Consider the following 23520-nt stretch of genomic DNA (forward strand, 5'->3'; position numbering starts at 1 on the left):
GCAGGTGTGTGTGTGTGTGTGTGTGTGCGCATGTCTGCGTGTTTGTGTGTGTGTGTGTGCATGTATGTGTGAGTGAGAGTGGGTGCTCGAAACCCAAGCTTGCAAATTATCCCCACCATTGCATTTGCTCCAGTTGAATACAATTTAAGCATCATTGGAAGATAATTGTTACTATTCCTATTGCCAATTTGGTGTAATGGATGATTTTAGCTCTGCTAAAAGTCAGTGAACTACCAGTTAGACATACACTCGTTACTCCATTATTTATTTCCTGTATTCTTTAAGTTAATGTACTCATGGATAACACATTTGAGGTCAGACTGAAGTCTGCAACTTGCCAATAGACTCCAACTCTTTAGGGGTTCAATCTTTGATGTGGACCCTGTGTCAGTTAAAGTGATGCACGGCGCAAATAAAAAGTAAATGCCCGAGCTTAAACAAATCAATAAGCAAATGAGCCTAATACATTGGGAACAAAATTGCTCAGAGCTGATTGAAGATGGTAGCATTGAAGAGAAAAACGATTAGCTGGAGTGAGTCGCACAGCAGCAATTCAGAAACAAATTACGACAACTTTATGATTACTCTCATTTACAGTAAATAAAACATACATGAAGGGAAGTAAAGGATCTCATCCATCAGAGGTGGGCGATACTACTAATTTTTTTATAGGCCAGTATCGCAGATACCGACACTTTGTAGGTTACATTTTTCAACATCAGTGAATGATATTGTGATTTTTGCCCATTATTTTTTTTTAGCATGATTATATTCAAAATGAAACATAGGACAAAGATTTTGGGCAAACTAAAAAAATATTTGTATCGACACACTTGCAGTATTTGAGACCAATTTAAAGGAAAACTGCTTTTGTCAATCATCCACAATCACTATGTGAGACAAGAACACCCATGTCTTTCCCTTTTCTGTGCATTCTAGATAGTCGCCTGATGCTGGCAGTTTTTCACTAAAGCCATGTTGACACTTACACACATTTTGTCCCCGCAGTGGTGCGCAATTTAGTTGGCCGATGAGTACATTGGTCGTACACGGGTGTGAAGTATGTGTAAACTATGCATGGCTGCGTGCCAGTGCGCAAAAACATTTTGAAATGTTCAAAATTTGTGGCACGCATCAATTTCTGTGAATTAGTCGAGAACGACACGTGAACGCACCTCAACCTATTTGCAAACAATGAGGGTAGTATGTATCAAAGCGTGTCTCTTTCTCATGAATGGTTGAACTTTTCCACCGCCTCTTAGAGCAAGTCGGGGGGGGGAAATTCTCAATTTCAATCAATAATTTCTGTAGCCTCTTGGATCTTCCTTGTGAATTACTGTTAATAACTGATCATGATGCCCAAAGCGATGTTTTCTAGTAGTAATAATAATAATAATCATAATGGATTTAGCGCTTTTCAAGGTACCCAAAGCGCTTCACAGTGAAGTGAACCCAGTATTCATTCACTCCTCAGTCACACACTGGTGGTGGTAATCTACATCTGCAGCTACAGTTGTCCTGGGTTACTTCGGGGTGAACTCTGAGAGCAAACAAAATCGCAGAAATTAAGTTTATGCGCTTGGATCCATCTTCTTCATATTTGATTACATGAATAAATGTAAAATAAGAAAAAAGAAAACCGTTATTCATGTTTTTGTTGTAGTTTAAAATATAAATGTTTAAAAAACACGTCGTTACCATTTTTTTAGTGTTGATTTCAAATGGAAAAACAAATGCACAAATGATACATGGATTTGTTGTAATTATTACATTCAATTCAGCCTACTAACCCTCCCCTTCTCTCTTCAATGTGCCTCACACACTAATTAAACACACGTAGAGGTACTTACCACTAATGAATGATAATGTAAGATGATCCATGAACAGATGGAATCTAAGTCACAATGTAGAAATTTAAAATGAGTAAGTTTCACTTTTGTGTCTCACAGCAACCACGGTGCATTCAAAGACCTCTGAGGAAAGTGGGAAATCTCAACGCTTGACAAAAAACATCTGTCAAGCATAAAGACATAAAAATGATACAGTATTTGTTGTTCGTGGAAAAAAAAATGTTCAAAAACAAAAATACACACATATATATAAATAATAAATATAAATATAATATATAATAAATATATAAAAATTAAAAATAAAAAGAAAAATTGCAAGGCCGTGAATATTGAATTAAAATTAAAATACATACAACACAACAAAAAACACACATATTTGTGAACGGATCTCATTACGCTAGTATCTGATGTCGATACTACCTGCTTTTGATGATATCAATATTTCTATCGATCCGCTTCCCTCTACCCTCCATTTGACAAAGAAAACATGTCACAAAACCTTTATTTTCCAAAGTCGTCATGTGAATAATTTCAGCATGCAATGTTTGACATACACACACTTGCACTACACACGTCGTCGCAAACAAAAGTTTGCTGTGAATAAATTAGCTGACGCTTCTCCATCTCCAGCTCATGAATAAAAGATCTGGTCACTGAAGGGGATGAGAAAACGCATTTACAAAGAGGCCAAATGGAAAACAGAGAAAGGAATGAATACCTGCGTTTGTGTGTGTGTGTGTGTGTGTGTGTGTGTGTGTGTGTGTGTGTGTGTGTGTGTGAGAGAGTGAAAAGCTCACCCCAAATAACTGCTAACAACATTGCACTCTTTAACAGGATTAGTGAGGGGATTAGTTAATAGCCGACACAGAGAAAGGGAACGAGACAGTCAGAGAGTGACAGACACTCCACTGACATCGAGGCAGCGTACTGGTGGAGAAAATGAAAAAAGTGATTTTGAAGTTCTTATTAAATCCCATGCGATTACAAAGAGATACACACCTAAAGTTCACCAAACAGTGAGGGAAGAAAGAGGGCGATGAGATTGAGGAGGACTTGTGATTGTATGTATCTTTAAAGCAACACCTTCAGTGAAAATGGAAATCTTTAGTGAGGCAAATAAATCAGCAGAGCCAAGCAGCACCGTGTGCCAGAGCCATTTGTCATGAGCTGCAGCAGTGAGAGCTAAAGCAAGGCCACGCATGGAGGAAGAAGACAGGGGGAGGCTGCAATATGAAGTCAATAAACATGCACTCCTGTGGATGATCAAGTCAGCTGTTTGGCTGACAAAATGATCAATCAAGTTGTATCTTAAAGGCCCATAAATATTAGGTACACCTGCACAAACTAATGAGGTCCCAAACGACTGTCGGCTATATATCTACACCTGAAAACCATTCCTTTTAAGGCCATGCCTTTCCCTTGAGGATACATACTTTAGATCCTGCACTCTCCCCTCAGACTAGAGCTGTCCTATCTAGTCTTTGAGCATGAACCGATGAAACCTACTCGGACGAGCGGCAAATTGTCCTCTAAGGCAGTGATCCCCACCCTACCTGGCCGTGGGTCATTTGGTACCGGGCCGCGCAGAAAGAAAAAATAATTTCCATTATTTCATTTTTTTTTAAAATGTTTTATTTTGAAAAGAGGCCGGATTCTCTCTGTTACATGCGCTCACTTGACGCATGTCCACTGTGCGTGTGCTAACTATCTCTCGCCGCACAGATAGACTACTACTGTATTTTTACCATTTTTCTTTCACCTCATATTTGGTGTCAAATGCTGATACTATGTGGGAATGCATAAAGGTAAGTTTTGATGACTTATTGAGTGCTAATGTGCACATTTGTCTCAAGTTAATTCATGCTAGCATACTGCCTTTTAGCACACACGTCAAACAGCGATGTAATAATCTCTCTGGAAAAACTTGGCTGGAACTTGAACTGCTGGATGGTGGGTCGGCACTCATTTTGTGCTTTTAATTTGATGTTATTCACGTCTTAGTTTTACACAATACATCATAAATAAGATTAATTAGATCGCTATAATGTACGAAACTACTGCAGTGTGAACGGTCAGGTCGCATATATCCGACCTACACATCATTGAAAGACTTGTGCTGACTGAGACTTGGATAAAGGTACTCACCGATGTAGGCAAAAGCTATTCTTGTCATCCGAAAATGAGTTTTAAAATGTGTAAATGTCCTGCCACACCCTTTATCTTAATCAGCTACGCAAGATTATTTGGTTAAGAAAATACTGACTGCACAAAATATTGTTGCACAAAATCTTTGAAACTGCCGCACACTCGCAGAGGAGCGCATACACTGCAGTAATCTTTACTTACGTAAACACACGGAAATGCGTGTGACGTCACTTCCCGGACGCTTAGCGTTCACATTGACAAGTCACATTTTTTTGGTAATATGAACGACCACGTAAAAAAAATCGGATTTTAACCAAAAATCCGAAATGGGCATCATACCCTGCAGTGTGAACGTAGCCTAAGACAACCTCAACGGTCCAGTTGCGATCGATTCAGTGCGCTGAGAATACAATGTGGATGCATGAGAATATCCACAGGCATAATGATCTCCACAACAATAACTGTTTGAAAAAAAAAGGCGGTTTCAATGTCCCATTACGCACATGAAGAAAACACAATACACACTGGTCAATATGGATGACCAATAAGCTTTGATAAAAAAGAAGAGCAGAAAACTGCCATCACAGGAAATGAGCCACGAGGGTATACCCCCAGATTTAATTCAGAATACAGTGAAAACAGCATTGTCATTATTTATGGTTGAAATCGTTTCATTTAACCCTAAACAATGGAATACAGTAGATTCCCATTTGTCGTGGGGGGTTACCTTCCGGGACCACTAGCGAATGGCAAAAAAACGACGTACATATACGTAATTACCTTAATATGCCATTAAAAATATGAATTTTTTTACACACAGCTTGTCCCTCTTACATCGATTCAAATGTTCTACAAACAATAAAACTGTTTTAAGCCCCACTTTTCACAGGGGTTTACGATCCTGGACCACCTGTGAGTGGCGAAAAACTGTCAGTAATTGATACACCCCTCTAAGCCCTACTGTTCGCGTGAGACTGACGTTCTCCTCTGATTTTGGATCAACATTTGCAATAAAAATGACTGTTGTAATTGCTACTGTAGATTAGATTCAGCTCCAGAGCCCTCCCATTCTCTCGACTATATCTCACCTTACGTCTTATGGTGTATGCTCTTATTTTGGTGTGCTTGCGCTACTTTCTGTGTTCTCTGCGCCTACAGACTCAGACTTCCAGGAGTTGGGTGCTGGGCGGAGCAGGTGATACCGTTTTGCAATCAGTCTGGCACTATTTAGTGACCTCGCTCCTGTTCTTGTGTGTCATATTCTTTCTTGCCAACCAGTTGCGATCACGCTTCTTTACGTATATTATACTTCTTACCTGCCTATTTCTTTCTACTGGTGGTTGCGACAACTTACCTCCTCACCGTAGATTTATGTTTGTCTTTTTTGTTATTGAAGAACTCTAGTTGAACTTTGACCATTGCCGACAGTCTCTGCTTTCGGGGTTCACACTTCACTCTGCATGCGGACGTAACACAACATCTGTATTGGTTTGTTTGTTCCCCAGAAGGGCATGTACGGAGTGAGCCCTTTTGTCAGTCACAGTCGGGGAGTCGGGGCCAGTAGCATACACACAGAGTGCAGAAGAGTGTAACGTAGTAGAAATTTATTCACTGAATGCATTGCAATATATTGTCATATATTTGTTACATTTCTTTTGTACTTTGTACGTAAAAGACGGAAGAATGGGACATGAGAATGAGGAATGTTGGGGTGTTTTTGTTGGCTTGAAAGGACTCTCAGCTGGAGTTTGACTCTGAGACAAAGGATTCCAAATCCAATTCATTTCAATGAGAAATTTTGTTTAGGAATCTTGGATTTTTTAAATTCTTGTTAGATTAAACACTCTCGTCTGGGAATGCGGAGATTGGTGAGTCGTCCTCCCTCCAAGCGCGCACACTCATGAACTGACCTCACCTCAGCACCATTAATGACTTGAAAACAATCAGTCACATCCCGGAGGCACGCTTATTATTACATTAACCCCTGCCGTGCTGCCCTCACCCCATGAACTTGAAGCAATCCCTTACAATACGCACCCAGTGCCATGTCGTTTGTTTTGTTTTGATGTCTGCCTTTGAAGACCTGAGCAGTGTGCCGAGAAGAAAGTTGGTGAAGTGATAATATACATTTTTCTTTGTCTTTGTAAAAATCTGTAAAATTCTGTAAAATATGATGTCTTTCAAGCTTCGCAGTATATTCCATACATGACTGTTTTACATATTTCATAGAAATATGATTAGTATGAACGGAAAATGGAGGGAATGAATGTTCAGTTTTAGCGTTTGTAAAGTGTCTTGTAGTTCCAATTCAAATTCCAAATTCTTCAAGCTAACTGAATTGGAATTCCAAATTCTGAATGTTGCACGAGTGCGAGCATTTGATCCCGCAGCGTTTATTTGATTGCAGCATTTTATATTTGCAGCATTTTCCTGTTGCATGTGCTTTATGGTGTTTGTGCGTTTTTGGTTTTGGATCATTTCTGTATTTTCAACGTTTGGATGTTGTTACATGTTTGCCCCTGCAGGCCACTTTACAAGTGAAGTGCTTAGCTGTGAAATCATCCGACTATTTTATACACAGAGGACAACAAGCAGCCTTGGACGCATGAAGAGATCACAAAAGAATCGACACAAAAAGAGTACAACTAGAAACAAATTCACAGTCCCATTTGCTTGTGGAGAGAATCTTATGCTTCAGGGTAGAATGATTGGCCTTAAGGGAGAGCATAAAGAAAATATGATCCTATGATGGTCCACCTCGTGGCCATTATTGCTTTTATCATTGACAAAATGATAATTTAAGAGCAATGCGGTGCACTGAAATATATAAAATGTTAACGATAATCTGTGTTCTGCAGTAAAAACTCCTTTGAGTTGATTGCCTCGAATCAAGACACAATTGCTATGTGAGGGCGAGTCACAAATCAGAGCTGCTTGTGCGGCCCGTCCTCACTAGTTAAGCTCTTTGAAATCATCCCCTTCACCTCAGTGAAAAGCTGATGTCAGGCACGTCCGACTGACCTTGTGCAAAGCTCAATTAAATCCAGTCTAAAAACATCTTCACCATCTCAAGTTGAAAAAACGGCACTGACGTGATTTCTTTGACTTTCTGTCCTAATTCAGCTGTTCAGCTTTCTGTTTGGCCGATCATTGGTTTTACATCTTAAGTTTGGCCCAAGTACATTTTACAAGGTTAAATAAACCCATACACACACCAGCCTCTTCTCACGAGTAATTCTACCTTGTTTAGTAGGTAAGGTAACACTTGTAAGATTACTCTTGAGTCTAAGTAAATGTTGCTGGTTCATGCTAAATACAGTTGCACTCAAAACTCTTCCACCCCAATGTAAATTACATTTCTTTTCACAAATTGCTCCTCTATTGGAAGTTTGCAAATTTGGGAAGTAAATATAATTGGGCTTTGTATGGATGGCCCACGGCCAAAGCATAAATGAATTTCCACCCAAATAACACACTTAGTTTTGAGTGAATAACATCTCAGTGTACAAGGCAAGGTTCAGAAGCTTAGAAATCCAAATAACAACATGTCACAGTATCATGTACCAATTTTCAGTCAGGAGATCGGAGACCTTGGTTCGAATCTCCGTTGGGCATTTTCTGTGTGGACTTTGCATGTTCTCCCCGTGCGTGCGTGGGTTTTCTCCGGGTACTCCGGCTTCCTCCCACGTTCCAAAAACATGCATTTTAGGTTAATTGGTGAATCTAAATTGTCCATAGGTATGAATGTGAGTGTGAATGGTTGTTTGTCTATATGTGCCCTGCGATTGGCTGGCGACCAGTCCAGGGTGTACCCCGCCTGTCGCCCGAAGTCAGCTGGTATGGTTCCAGCATACACCCGTGACCCTAATGAGGAGAAGCGGTATAGAAAATGGATGGATGGCTCACAATAACGACAATATCTCAATAAAGTGAAAGGGTGAAACGGTAAACGTGCATCTATGCAGTGTGTGAACAGGTCGCCGCTTACTGCAAACAACATAAACGTGCAAAAACTGGGATTTCGAAATGTATATTATTTTTTTTAATAAAATATTGGCGCATATTTTCTAAACTGATTTCCATTTACATAAAATTGTGACGTAGTTATTTACAAATGATTATTTTTTTTAAGTGTTTTTCTTTTTTCATGGCGGCTGAAGGTTGGGGACCCTGCCTTACAGAATGCTTGGGGATGATGATGTGCTCTTTTACACCTATGTAAATACTGTACTGTAAGAATGCCACTATAGAGCTACACTTTATAGAACTGCCATCTTTATTTTGTAATGTAAAATTAATGTCCACATCAAGAAATGTAACCATAAAATCGTATCGAATCAAATCATATTGAATCCTATCATTTGTACACTGTATCGAATCATATCGAATCATTCTGTTTTCAAAATATATCGTTTTGAATTGTATCGTAGCCCGTGTATCTCGATGCGTATCGAATTGTCTATCACAAAGAGATTTAACCAATCAGAAGCATCGATGACGTCATTTCCGTAGACAACACCATAACAAACATGGCGATTTGCAGAAGAAGACACGTGAACTGCTAGCGACGCAGCGCTACATTTCAGTAGGTATTTCACATTTGTCAGCAAAATGTATTGGATATAAAACTGAAAATGTATGAAACACGTTCTATGTTCAAATGTAGCAGATGTTGATTATAACGACAACGCTGGGAAGTGTAGTGCATTTTATCAGTCAAGAAAGAACTCTATCCGCTGTGATGCTATCATTGCTGAAATAATTCTGTGTGTCTGGCAAATTGTCCTTGTTTAATAGCCTCCGCGACAGTAGTTATGCAGCACAAGACAGGCATATATAACAGGGAAGCTTTCGATGTGCGGGCAAAGCAGCTCAGTCAAACGCAATCACAATGTCCTTGCCATGCGCACATTCCAAAACAGCATGCCTGCCACCATGCTTCACTCCCACCCCCTTCAACAGGTTACGTGGTTATCAGCAAACAGGAAAGTAGAACTGGACAGTAGATATAATTGGATGACTATTGGAGAATCTGGCATTAAACTGTGCTTTGTTAATAAACAACTGTCCGTAAAGTGGCGAGAGCAGAGGAGCAAGTGTGAGGTGGTCTTTAGCTTCCCCAAAAATAATCTTCTTGCTGCCTTACCCCGGTTTAACAGTTCTTACATCTGAAAAACACTTTGGTTGGTCTTATACCACTTTTTACCACAGTTGTGTGGCTGACAGTGTAGAAACGTAGTAGTCAGTGAAAGATGAACACATCACATGTGTTGGTTGTAGTCCACCATGGCATCAGGAACAGGAACATTGACCATTTTGCAACTCACTTTGACCTTATTCTGTAGAGTCTGTCCACTGAACGCACACATGATTACCCTGCGTAAGTCCATCCACTTTAGAAATGAGGACGTTGACCGTCCTCAGCCATTTCATATTTCCCCACTTCACCTTTCAAGCAAGGCACATTTGCTGCGTTTTTTGGAAAACTAGGACAAGTCTTTCCGATTGTGCACCAAGGGTAATTTTGTGCTTGTGTAAAAATTGTCCACAAATGCCGCGTAGCCCCCACCAAGCTTAAGGAGCTGTAGAAAATCCATTACTGCTGTCTAGCTGCAGTTCATGAGACACATTGGATACTGATCGGCATGCACAAAAAAGTTCCTCGTCAAACCAGTAAACCAGTTATGCTGCATCATGCTAACAGGAGCCGCTGAAGTCACCATCAATAGAAATGTTGTAGTTGGACGGAAAATATGCTTTACATCCTGTAACCATGTCTGTGTACAGCTATCCATCCATTTTACATGCCACTTGTCCTCACTAGGGTTGCGGGGTATGCTGGAGCCTATCCCAGCTGACTTGGGGCGAAAGGCAGGGTACACCCTGGACTGGTCGCCAGCCAATCGCGGGTCTGTCTGTGTACAGTGGCTTAATTTGAGGAAGTTTGTAGTATCGGTCTGTGCCTTTTTTTGTCATTTTCTTAATCCATTAGGAGGCTGGCTTCAAATGGATCCTGGCTCATTGTTCCACCAGGAAAGCAGAAGTTGAATGACCATTGCTTTCACCAGTAGTTAGCCGTCACTGGAACTTTCACAAGGCCAGTGAACCTCACAACTGACATGAATACAGACGGTCATCATTTTACAACCTTACCTACTTATTGTGATGTTTTGTGGTTACGGTTAGGAAAGGAAAGTGAAAGTGAAAAGTGAAGTGAAGTGACGTTTAGACCGTAGACTATAAAATGTGGAGAAATGCTGGTCGAAACACCGGCTGCATGCCATGGATAAAAATGGTACCCTTGAACATTTGAAAGAATCCTCCTATGAAATGGACAGTGATAACTACGCAGTGTAATGGTCTCATTATTGAGATTTATTCCTCCCAGTAAGCCTGGGTCAAATGTGGGCATACAGTTGCTAATGTCACATAAATCAGGTAACTGTTGGAGTAAGACTTTTTGTGGGTCTTAATGCTTTAAGAAAACACGGCCTACACACTTAATTAATGGTACAGAACACCCTCATATACTTTGGTCAGAATATCGTAGTGCAGTGCAGTGCAGATACAGCGGAATGCATGCGTTGTGTTCATACTGTAGTGCCCTGACCTAGACAATAAGATGCTGCTGATTTTTAGGTTTACTGACAAATGACAGGTTATTTGTTAATAAACATTTATTTTCAGTCATTCAACTTTGAATTAATTCAAACTATTGAAAATGTATGTAATAGTGTATGGTTTGTATTAAATCGTATTAAAATCATTCATCATGTGGAAAAAAAAATTGCTGTGAATATAAATGTTTTAATCTGTAATATGTTGCGGGGGGGACAACACAATTTAGATTCCCAACTTCCCAACCCAACTTCAGAATGTTGTGATTCACCCCGTACAGTCGCCCCTTGCTACATCGCGGTTCGAACATCGCTCCCTCACAACATCACGTTTTTTTTTTCATAAATTAAGAAATTAATAAATGATCACTGTTTTGTGGTTGACTATGGCTTATTATTAGTCAAAAAATGTTGAAACACACGTTATATGGAGTATTCTGGCCACTAGGCGTCAGTAATGTTACATTGATGAGCCCTGACGTAAGATTACATTACTGTCACACTGCATGTAGTCAGCTGTGGCTTGTTATCTTCCCGTTCCGTGTGGAAGTGGTACATTTTTGGCTTCTTACTTTATCTTTCTTGTGTTTGAGACATTTCTTAATTTTAGAATAAGTAAATTGGAGAGGCTAACTAGTTAGCTTGATAGCTTGCTATGCTAGCAGAGGCCGTCTCTTATGTCCCTGCAGTGATCCCGTAGCCTGCGCAATGTGGTGTCAACAAAGACTAATAGAGTGTATAGGGGTGTAATTTCATGTCTACAGGGCTCGAATAATGTTAAACAAAATATTTAGAAAGTCATAGACATTTTTCCTACGCTCTAACGACGAAAATATTCCGTTCACAGAAATTCACTTATCTTGGTCGGGTCTGGAACCAGTTAACTGTGATAAACGTGAGACGTCCTTATATGCATTTTTAGTGCAATAAAAATAATATAAATGAGCGGTGACCTGCAATTGGCCCCAGGGCCAGACTTTGGACCCCAACGCTGTAATGCTTCTCTTCAATTTTATCACTAGGTGGGTATTTCCATCAGTCACTCTTACTTTGTAAGGTTCTCCAAACAGGTTGAATCCAGTTGCGAACAAGTCTTCATCCTGCTGGACCTCCTGGTTCCTCCTCTCCCATTCCCTCCTTTTCAGGACACTGCGCTCCGACTCCAAATGACTGAAATGAAACAGAGCGCTCGTTAGTGTTGCCCATTGAGGAATGCACTGGCAAGAAGCAAAGTATTTTTATGTCTGACATGTGGCTGCACATAACAACGTGATAGTAGTGTACAAGGTGCAGTAATGTTTCCCACAGGAATGTAATCTATTCGTGGTGGCGTGGGATGGGGAGAGGCCTGACTTCATGACATCATTGTCTAATTTGCAAGATGGGCCATGACGCATATGCATGTAATTGCGATGGACGCTGTGGGAGAGAGTCATAATGTTGTGGAAGACCAAAATGGAGTCAGAAGACGTAAAAAGCACAGCAAACATGTTTACAACTACAAATGAACTTTCTTCTGTCGCTTCTTTTTGTCATTTTTTTTAAATGACTCAAACAAGGCGGCGCAGCCTGTGAGTGCTTTGAGATGAGAGCGGGGCCCACAGCAGCACCCACTGCTTGTTGAGAAGACTGATACGTGCTTTCATGTAAGAGTCTCTGTTAGAAAGCCCACAGTTTTTCTGTGTTCATGTCTTTGTTTCACCGATTTCTTCGAGAACCACTAAAGATTTCGCTCTGCGGTCCTTGACCGCACCACAGTTATGCACTAAGAGACGTAAAAGTGAAACCTGTGTGTTTCTTTCTCAGACGCTGCCACATCTTGAATGAATTGCCATGTTCTTTAACTTGAACACACACATCTATACCTTTGCCACTCTAAACCAGTTAAATCCCAGGTGATATCTCACCCATCACTCCGTTTCACGGATTTTGAAAAACCGCATCTCAAAGAGTCTGATTCCTTGCTAAATATAACGACAATGTCGCAAAGTTGGCGACTACACGTTATTCTCTGGCAGACCAGGTGTGTATGATGCGTGTTAACAAGCGGAGTTACACAGTCACATTATGTGTTTATGAGCGAGGGCAAACAGATGGCATTAAATCTTACTGATGTTGCATTGTTGGGAATTTTCCACACCACTATGCGATGAAGACACAAATAATTAAAGCGGACCTATGATGCTTTTCCTCTTTTCTGACCTCTAAATGTTGTTACAATGTTGTATTCTCGCGTTAAACGATGCCAACGTGTCAGATAACGAGGTTTGCGCGTTTGGAAGTGAGCCCTATAAGCAGTTTTGGACGGGTCTCTGTGTTTTACAGAGTGTTTTTAAACACCGAGTTCCACTGACATCAGTGCAACCCGGACTTCCTTATATGGGTATGCCCAGCACCCCCGCTCTGTTTTGCAGGGTTGGCACGTCGAGCAATGGCTCCCAGGAAATGTTTGTTTGGGTGTGCCTAAAGAAACAAGCATCAGGGAGAAGTGGCTGAAGTTGCTGATTCCCGGCCAGCAAGAGAACGGGACTTCACACGGGACTGTTTTGTGAAGTCCACAAAAATTTGTATGGTAGGTCCCCTTTAAAATAATAAAAACAAATGTACTTTATACTACAGAATGAGTGCTGCTAATGATATTGTTGTTTATTGTTTATTTTGTTTATCGGTGGGTTAATTGGTTCCAGACTCCACCGCGTGAATTTCCACGAAGGATTCGATATTAATAAATTGAATATTTTTGTAGTTTTGGCATAGAAAACCTGTTTACAATCTTCTAAATATGTTTTTTTTTAAACATTATTAGAGCCCTCAAAACATGAAATAACACCCATACAGTCACCCTTACATTAGTATTATCCAATATTAGTAGATATAATCAGAGAAAATAAGACATATTAAACATAAACAAGATAACTGACTCACACGTTACAGGTCGTTGTTTTTTCTGGACAGCGTACTTCCAGTGTACGTCCACCTTTACGCTCGTATTACCCAACATAGTAGACAAAATATGAGTAAATAAGCCATTTAAGATGTAAATAAAACTCCTGCTTGAGCAGTGTCACGGTAAATGTGTTTCCTCAGGTAACTTAGTGACAAGTCTAGTGCCTGTGTCACCGAACACTGACACCTAGTGGCCAATGTCGAATACAGTACTACATTAACAATTACAATGCTTCTTCTGCCTTGTATTTGTATTTTAATTCATTTATTTAGCCCATTTTATGCTAAATGAAAAATGCTTAATTTAGGCCAAGAATAAGTGCAATTTGCTTGAATATGCTTTTTTTTTTTTTACTAATAATGGACAATATTCAAGCACAAAAGAGCGATAGTTTATTAATTATTTAATTTTGGAACGAAAACGTGATAGAGTGAGGAGCAATGTTTGAACGACGATGTAGCGAGGGACGACTGTATTTGTATGAAAAAAATTACAGGCGGTGCTCGTGTCTCGGCATTTCGTGTTCCGACATTTCGTATATGTACACGCTCCCTTAAATTACTACTACTGTACAGAAAGAAAGAGATGTAGGTATGTGCACATGTCACTTCACCGAGGAAGGACATCACATTTGTTTTTTTTGGTTAACTTTTTTTCCATCAGTGTCTCCCAGGCGTGAGGCAGACTCTTCTGATCGCAGTGCTTCAAAGAAAAGGAAATTGAAAGTGAAAAGTGAAGTGAAATTAGACATTGCAAAATGCTCAGAAAATGGAGAAAGCCCCATCAACATTGGCTGCACGCCCAATCCAAGCCGATCAAACGCTGTGGCCCTCGTGAAGGATAAAGATGGTATCCATGTGAACGGATTTGCTGCTATGAAATGGACAGTGATAACTAGACAGTGGAGTGATCTAATGCCTGAGATTTCTTCCCCCCAATAAGCATTGGTCAAATGTGGGCATACAAATAGTGATGTGCAGGTTGATACTGAAATATTGCTGCCTCCGATACCAGATCTTTATGCTCTAAAATCAATTCTCAAATCAAATATTGATACTTTGCGGCAATGTGCGATGAGGTTCATGGCTCCTTAGGAGACTTTTTGTTCATGCAGGTTACTCATTAGGATGATTAAAATTCTTTTTGGTTAAAATAAATGTTTTCCAAATATTGTCAGATACTTTAAGAGCCTTTTTTTTTTAACTGACCAACATTTATGTTCTTACCTTTTATTTGTACATTAAGTAAATGCAGACTTTCCTTCTCCAGGAAAAGTTCTGATACTTTGTTGTAAAAGTCGAATCACCTCCTGGTGAGTTTGGGTATATAATCCTCTATATTGGCAGTCAAATTCATTCATTCATTCAGCATAGCTATTGGAGGTATTTGATTTTTGAAAGAAAAAAACATCATACACAATGTTGTATTTTGGCAACATGCAGACAAACAGAAACTGTCCGGTGCCATGATCCCATTCAGTGTACACAGTAGGCGGAGCTTGCAGACTAAGCCTATGTAACAGGTAGGGCTGTAGGACCTTAGGTTTCTTTCCTGTATTTGATCATCAAATGTGCAAATTATTGCACATTGTCTTTATGCTATGATTTGAAATACACAATTTACCAGACACATTAGGTGTATTTGCACAAAGTATCAGTATCAGATTGTTATCGCCAATACCAGCCTGACTTGTACTCAGTCTTGGATTGTAAAGGAAATCAGGGATATCACACATCACTAATACGTAAGCAGTGTAGTGGTCTCATTATTGAGACTCCCTCCTCCCAATAAGCCTGTCTCTCCATCTTTTGCAACACCCCTTCCAGTGTGTAAGACAACCACAGGAATGGAAGTCAGGAGTTGTTCTGTCTTTTTTATTACTGTTTCATATAATCCTGGATAATACTGTATTTTGTAGGTCCTTCATGTGTTCACATCACCGTCGTAGGAACGGAATCCGAAAGAGGACCTCCTGTAATCAACAATACAAGACATAATGGATAAACGTAATCTTCCTCCAATAATATGGTGATCCCAAAGGCAATCTTTTCCTACAGGTAGCGTATGACATTAGGTGGCTACTTTGATTGCATGGCTTTTAACGTCAGTTATTTTAGTTGGGTGTCTAATGCGTGTAGTTTTATGACATCATGTACCCACTGAAGCACTACACATTCCCTTCATGTCATTGATAAAATCCAATTAAAACGGGCTTTTAATCTTGCAACATCCCCCTGTGGCTCGTACAACACACACGAGTGCGACTGGTGATTGGCAGTAAAATCCCTGGGGAATCATAAGGGCGCCGAAATTTGTTTTGTTCACTCACATTGCATTTTTAAAGCACAATGTCTATTTTATCGTAGCCACCCAAGCCCTTTTCACTTAGCAGCGTCCACTGAGAAATCTACAAGCTGATCTCTCACAAGTTGAAATTGTGTGTGAACCACCACACGCTATGCACACGCCTGTGGCCCCGTGGCTCGGGAAAGGGCATCTGTTTTACTCAATGCATTGCCAAGAGACTAGACAGAGTGGCTAATTAGCCATCAACACAATTAAAAGAGACTCTCTTTGCCTGCACCAGACCTTGCCTTCGACTTTTAATCTCTCAGTAAGAAGCGAGTGGGAGGGAGGAAGACTGGAGAAAGCAAGGAAGAAGTAGGAGAGAAGGCAAGGGAGGGAAGGGGGCATAGAGAGGGGGAAAAAAGACCTAGTTTCGGGGCAACCGACAGTTTCTTTAAAAGGAAAGAAAATAACAGAATGATGAAAGCGGGAGGATGAGGACAGGAAAGTAGAATGGGATAGTCATGAGCGAGAAGCAACCGAGCAGTGTAAATGTGTGTGTGTGTGTGTGTGTGTGTGTGCGTGCGTGTACATCTCCAGATGTGGATCACTGTGTGCAGCGGAACTGTCGCTGCTCATCGTCTGTCATTGCATGGAGATACTGTAGGTGACAGCTCAGTCACATGGCACACACATCATGCACCGTGCACAAACACAGGGCTGATCAAGATGTGATCCGCATCGGCATACACTGCCGACGATACCGTACATTCACCATGTATGGAAGGACGCACATCACACAATTAGGATGACATTTGATCATTTCATACAACGCAGGGCAGAGAAATCATTCGGGCTGAACGAGTCAGGAGTCGGGTGTGAAAAAAGTTGCGGTACAGAAACGGATTTGCACGCAAGAGGCACTGCTGGAAGGGTACAGCAGACCTGCCATCCTCGAAGAAAAATGTTATTAGTACAGTACATGTTTTGTAAACATGCTTTATTTATTTTTATTATTATTTATATTTAAAGAGGGCCGCACGGTGGCCGAGTGGTTAGTATGTTGACCACACAGTCAGGAGATCTGGAAGATTTGGGTTTGAATCTCGTTTGGGCACGCCGGTTTCCTCCCACTTTCCAAAAACATGCATGTTAGGTTAATTGGTGACTCTAAATTGTCCATAGGTATGAATGTGAGTGTGAATGGTTGTTTGTCTATATGTGCCCTGCCATTGGCTGGCGACCAGTCCAGGGTGTACCCCGCCTCTCGCCCGAAGTCAACTGGGATAGGCTCCAGCATACCAGCGACCCTTGTGAGGATAAGCAGCATAGAAAATGGATGGATGGATGGATGGATGGACAAAGCTTTGTGTTATTATTAGTTATTAATATCAACATTTCAGCTTTTTCTTGTTACATTATGCTTTTTGTTCTATTGCTCCCATTTTTGCTGGGTTTTTTTTTTTTTTTGGTTTAATTTTATGTCTACAACAGGCCCCACATTGGACACCGCTGCTTTTATAGCACGTCGTCAAGGTGAACTCTCGACATAAAGTTGATAAGTGTTATTGCAGTTGGAACTAATCCATGCATTACAGTGCAACAGTGACTTTTATTGCATATGTCAATATCTGTTTATGGCACACATGCAGGTATGCCTTTGGCTGGCCACAATAAAAGTCCACTCCAAAATGTACAGCTTTATCACACAGCACAATGTTTAGGGAGCGTACATTAGGCAATAGGAATGTCCACCAGAACCCTGAGTTCAACTGAGTGCTCAATACAATAAATATAGAAACACTGCACATTTTTAGAGTGGACTTTTATTGTGGCCAGCCTTTGGTACATCGGTGTAGTAATCATCCTGTCTAATCAGCCACACCAAAAAATAAATAAATATTTCCGGACGATAGGACTTTGGTGTACATAGAAAAAGTGTGTGTTTACTTGATTTTTGTTTGATTTCTGTTTGGCATTCTACGTCATGAGCATCAGTGACATTCTTACTGCTCCTACAGCTTGCTAGCTTATTGTTTTACTTGAAATAACGGGCAAGAACTGTTTGCAAAGTTCAATATTTCTCATTCGTTCACTGTTGACAATATACAGTGACTTCGGCAACTTTCTTCTAGGTTGATATTATTACTTGTTTATGTGATGTGTGTTGCACGACGAGGCTTTTTTTCACATTTTATTTTGAATAAAACCAATGGATGTGAACTATAGAATGCTACAGTATACAAAACAATTACCTGTTATATCAGCAGGCAGCATATTGTTGATGCCGATTTTTGGTGAATGAAATAGTACCACCTTTGTTTGTTTTGTTGTGTGTCTGACTGTGTGTGTGTGTGTGTGTGTGTGTGTGTGTGTGCGTGTGTCCTGAAGTAATGCTGATAGCCAGAGTAAGATCTGGGAATTTAATCCCAACCAAGCTATGCTGTTCTCCCCTGATAACTATACACACTCTTTCACGCTCTCTCACACACGTAGTCCTGCGCGCGCACACACATGCATGCACGTCACATTATTCTCTTCTCTTGCACATTCCTAGCACATTTTCAGGTGTTTCAAACCCAAAAAGTTTACTGCGCTATGAGGTATGGCCATGCAATCAGATGGGCTTGTAAATGATCCTTAAAAGTGGATAATAGGGAAATAAGCCCAGAGGGCTTTGGGACAAAAAAGAGAGCCAATAGTAGTGTTTGATTTAGTTCTTTTTTTTTTTTTTTTTTTTGGCACAACTGACTTTATTTTGCTCCAAAAAAAATTTAATGAAAAAGAATGGTATTATTTTGTTTCTACTGTTACATTGTCTTATATTGTTAAATTGTGCACCAATAAGCGTCTTCATATTGTAAAAATGTGTTTTAAGCCTGACTACTCTTTTTACACGCACGACCACTCTTTTTAATGCGCTGCACATGCACAGGCATACACAGGGGGAACAACACAAAATTAACAAATAAAATACACATGGAAGTACTGGGTAAGCACAAAGATTGCATACCAACATACAACATACCAATGCAGGAAGAAACATGGGACAGGAGGCAAAATAAGATTTAGGATTGGGGCGGGCAGCAATGGGTGGCGGTTTGTCTGGCCGTGGGGCGGGTGTGTGTGTGCTGCGGGTGCTTGGGCGGGCTGGGCTCGCTAGGGGGTGAATAGCAAATAATCTCTGCCTCTCAGTCAGTAAACATGCATAACAATATATATTATTATTATATTTATTGTAATTTTTTTATGCGTTTTCTGTTGTCCGATTTAATACGTTTTATTTTTCATTTTTTCATTCATGTGTGTGTGTGTGTGTGTATTTATGTACTTAAATATGTACTGCTCATAAAAAAAAAGGGAACGCTAAAATAGCACATCTTGGATCTGACTTAATGAAATATTCTTATTAAATACTTTGGTCTTGACATAGTTGAATGTACTGACCACAAAATCACACAAAAACTAGCAATGGAAATCAAATTTATTAACCCATGGAGGTCTGGATTTGGAATCACACTCCAAATTAAAGTAGAAAAACAGACCACCTGATGTGTTTTCCTTTTGCTTAATAGATGTTGAAATTGATTGTCAATCTGTGTTGCTTCCTAAGTGGACAGTTTGGAAAACGGCACAGCAGTTTTGACTGAGTGTGAATTGAGTGTTCCCTTTATTTTCTTGAGCAGTGTATATATATATATATATATATATATATATATATAAAAACACCTTCGTGTTTTGTCATGAGTTATTTATTTAATTCAGTAGTGTTTCTCACCTCCTTTATCAAAATGCTGGCGCTTGCAGCTTTCTCCGCCTCCGTTTTAGGTTGCTGAGGTGAGAAACACAATTGAATTCAAGAAATAGCTCATGACACAACACGAAGGTGGTGTCCGCGTTGATCTCGTTGCCACGTTGTGTCTTTGGGAAGGGTAGGTACAAGGTGAAAGTAAACCCTTTGTATGTACATGTATTTATATACATTTTGAATAGTTTTCTGCGTGTAAAACTATATTTGTAAAAGTCTAAAAACGTGTTTTGCGTTCCTGGAATGAATGAATTGGATTTACTTATTGATTCATTCGAATCTGGAATGAATTGAATGATACATAGTGCCACTGTCATGCCTTTAAAATGACAGTAATGAGGAATAAATAATATATTACACTTTGGAAGTGAGTTGACCAGCGTTTTTCGTGAAGGTGCACAAACCAGTGTAAGGTGAAAGAGTTTGCTGACTGTGAAGCAGTTGAGAGGATGGTGTTAAACACACTCCTGTGTCTTCTGTCGTCATTTAAGAAGAAGGCTCAGGCTTGTGAATGTCATCAAGAGTTTTGTGGGGCCGCTTCACTAAAGATCAACTGACTCGGTGGACTCATGCAGTATTTGTGTCTTATGGGAGGAACTGTCAGAACAGTTCAAGGCAGCCACTTGAAATACATTTCAACTCATTTAAAGCCATGCAGGCATTGGGAGCAAAGCTTCTCCTTTGCCATCTGAGCTCGATGAGCCTGTGCACACATTTTGATACAGTCACTGGAGTCGCTGCCTTTGGAAATGCAAATCATTTGTTTCTGCTCAAGCGAATACATCAGCATTTATATCATATCTGAAATTATGTTTTGTAAATACACAGTTTGTAATTTAGCAAAAAAGAGCCCATTTATGAGATGACTTTGAAGATGAACATTCATAACAGTGAACACTGACAGCACGCAGCAGCTCTGCTCATTTACATGAGAAAACATGCAAATGGAGGCTTTTATGTTTAAATGCTTCCCACAGTCCTGATGAGCTCTTTTCAGAGCAGATTTGATGATATGACACAGTGGGGAAAGCACAGGTGTTACTGAAGCCATTAATGATGGCTATGCTCTATTCTGACATCCCAGTATGTTATGGAAGTCATTAGAGCCGCCAGCGACATGATGGAATACATTAGCGGACACTTCAGTTTCGGCCCACAGTACCGTCAAGGTACCCTATTCTGCATTTGCAACTTTTCTGACTCATGTACTGTATATGTTTCACATATTCTACTCTTGTTCTACATAATGTGTAAGTGTTATATCATGAGGTTAGTATGTTTTTTAACTTCATTTGTATGCCAATTCTTGTGAAGGTATCATGCCATCTTTGAATTTCTCACGTCACAACCTTCGAAAGTCCATGTCGGACAACTTTCCAACTTGTCCAGCGGTAATCAGTGACTGCTGCTCAGTACCGTTTGTTTTGTACAAATCAGACATGCCGATAACCGATACCGATAACTTTGTGCTTCTCATGACCGACATGGTACAGATCGATAACTACATTTTTATATGTACTTTTTTAAAAATTTAGATTTAACTGTAGTTTGTGCACACCTGGAAGTAAGAAAAACTCAAATGAATTTGGATTTGACCAACTGTACCTGTTGATTTGTCCTGATCAAATATCATAGCGTCACTACTATTAGAAGAACCAGTGTATAGAGCGGAAGGAGCCACCTCCTGTGGCCCAGCAAGGTGCACTATATTCGGACACCTGCTCTGAGCAGCCGGGGTGCTGCTACGGACGTCAGGAGAACGAGAGTATAGAGCGGCAGGAGCCACCTCCGGTGGCCCAGCAAGGTGCACTTTAGCCGGTATGACACCAGAGGTCTCTGGCAAAGCGTTTGTACTTTTCAAACGCCACAGCGTTGGTATTTCAGGTGGCTGATAGGGTTTTTTGTGTGCTCGTTGTTTTTTTTTCCCCCTCATTACGAAGCCTTTGGTACAACTAGCACACGAAATGTCTTCGTCGGAAAGCGAAGTGTTTGTTTACAAGTGAGCTCAGGGAAAGCTACGACAGGCCGTTAACGTCACACGCAAGACAAAAAAGGAGCGCTTGATTTGCTCAGCCCCACAGTACGGGTAATATTGCCTCATTGGAGCGTTTTCTTAAATTATTGGTTACCATAGCTATTTTTAATGTCAGATTTATCAGTATGACATCATAATTCCCTCCGATCGGACTGATAATTATCGGTCCGATAATTATCGTGCACATCCAGATTAATTCATTTGTAGAAAATACCTGTCATGAGTCTAGACAACATATACAGAACACCTCATATGCGTTTTAAATATAGTTTTAAATAGATATTTGTGTGTGATGTCATATTTCAAAATAACCCATTTTAGTGCTAATAATTATAATACAGTGAAACCGTGATATATTTGCCTAAAGTTATCAGACCGTCAGAATACCTAGTCATGAACAATTACACATATTAGCCACAGTGTAGCACTATGTGAACGTGTGAACGAGCATGTTTGGTGCATTTAAGAAGTGAGTTTAGTACCACGTTTTGGTTGCTACACAGCAATATAAGCTAGTAGGAGCAGCAATGGTGCCTGTAATACGTGTAGCTTGCATTTTCATATTTCTCACATTGTTTAGTTCATGAATATTGTGTGATGCCTGCGATTGCATTAGTTCAGAAAATTAAGAGATGTTTAAATAAGAGGGCAGATAACGCTCAAGTACTTTGTGCTGAAATTGTGTATTTCAAAAGAATGTTTTCTTTAAGTGTATTCATTTTTTTAAAAATGTTTTATTTGTTATTTTATTTCTTGTTTCATTTGAGAGACTGAAATACACACATATTTTGTGACATAACTAAAACAGGCAGCCAGAGGGAAACATCGTGTCCAGACGTCTTCATTTATAGCTTCACCCTTTCCTGGGTTGTTACAAAAACACGTTTTTATACTTTTACAATTATAGTATTACATGCAAAAAACAATTCTACATGCATATAAATGACGAATGAAAGGGACAAAGAACATTTAAGGTTATTTTTACCTTCATGGAAGACGTGATTGTTGACAAAGACGGCCATGTGGCAGCTTTTGCGCCGCTTTCGTGTTTTGCTACGAGTTATTTCCTGAATTCAAGAGTGTTTCTCACCACCTATTTATCAAAATTTTGTCACTTGCAACTTTCTTTGGCTCCATTGTGGGTTATTTCGCAGAAGGAATCAATAAGAAAAGCAGAGTGTAACCGTGTTAGTTAGCAAAGAACTACAGCGTCAACCGCTGATGATGTCATAGACAGGCCATGGAGCTGTAGGGACAATGACTTCTGGTTTCGGTATCCATGCTAACAGTAATAGGCTGCTGTTTTGTGATAAAAATATGTTACAAACACAGTTGGTGTATTAACAACATGACAATACGTGCACCGTAGTGTACGCTCACCAGGAAATGTACACCAACCTAGGCAACATTTTTGGTTAAAATTACGATGTAAAACAAAAAATACCATACTATATGATAACCACTGTACTTCAGACCTCTTATTTATTGCAAAAAAACAAACTGTGGACCTCCAACCTATGCCTGGGTTTGAGAATCCCTGGTCTAGTTCACATTGCTGTCCAATAATCTACACAGACATATCTTTCCAAGCCATTAAATTGCTCCAGAGTTGGTGCTACACAACTTGCTGTCTTGAACAGGTAATCATTGTGATTTACACACTGCACAGCTGAGCCATGACACAGGAGGTCACATATTACAAGGTCATTCACCAGAAGGAGCACCTGATGAGCCTCTATGGTCTACAATGCGTCTCCCTTGTCACGGCGACATCAGTAGTGGTTAAAAACACACTTGTTATACTGACACCTATCGTATGCCTGTTAAGAAGT

The 23520-nt window shown here is 40.0% G+C and overlaps 1 protein-coding gene across 1 annotated transcript in view; it reads right to left on the bottom strand.

The window, feature by feature from the left end:
- Positions 1 to 23520, bottom strand: part of aff2 (AF4/FMR2 family, member 2) — a 211890-nt gene that overhangs the window by 133690 nt on the left and 54680 nt on the right. The window contains exon 2 of the mRNA XM_054793060.1: positions 11662 to 11782. Within this exon, the coding sequence (XP_054649035.1) occupies positions 11662 to 11782 (121 nt within the window). The remainder of the gene's footprint in view (positions 1 to 11661; positions 11783 to 23520) is intronic.

Source organism: Dunckerocampus dactyliophorus, chromosome 11 (genome assembly GCF_027744805.1).
Source record: "Dunckerocampus dactyliophorus isolate RoL2022-P2 chromosome 11, RoL_Ddac_1.1, whole genome shotgun sequence".
NCBI classification, from domain to species: domain Eukaryota; kingdom Metazoa; phylum Chordata; class Actinopteri; order Syngnathiformes; family Syngnathidae; genus Dunckerocampus; species Dunckerocampus dactyliophorus.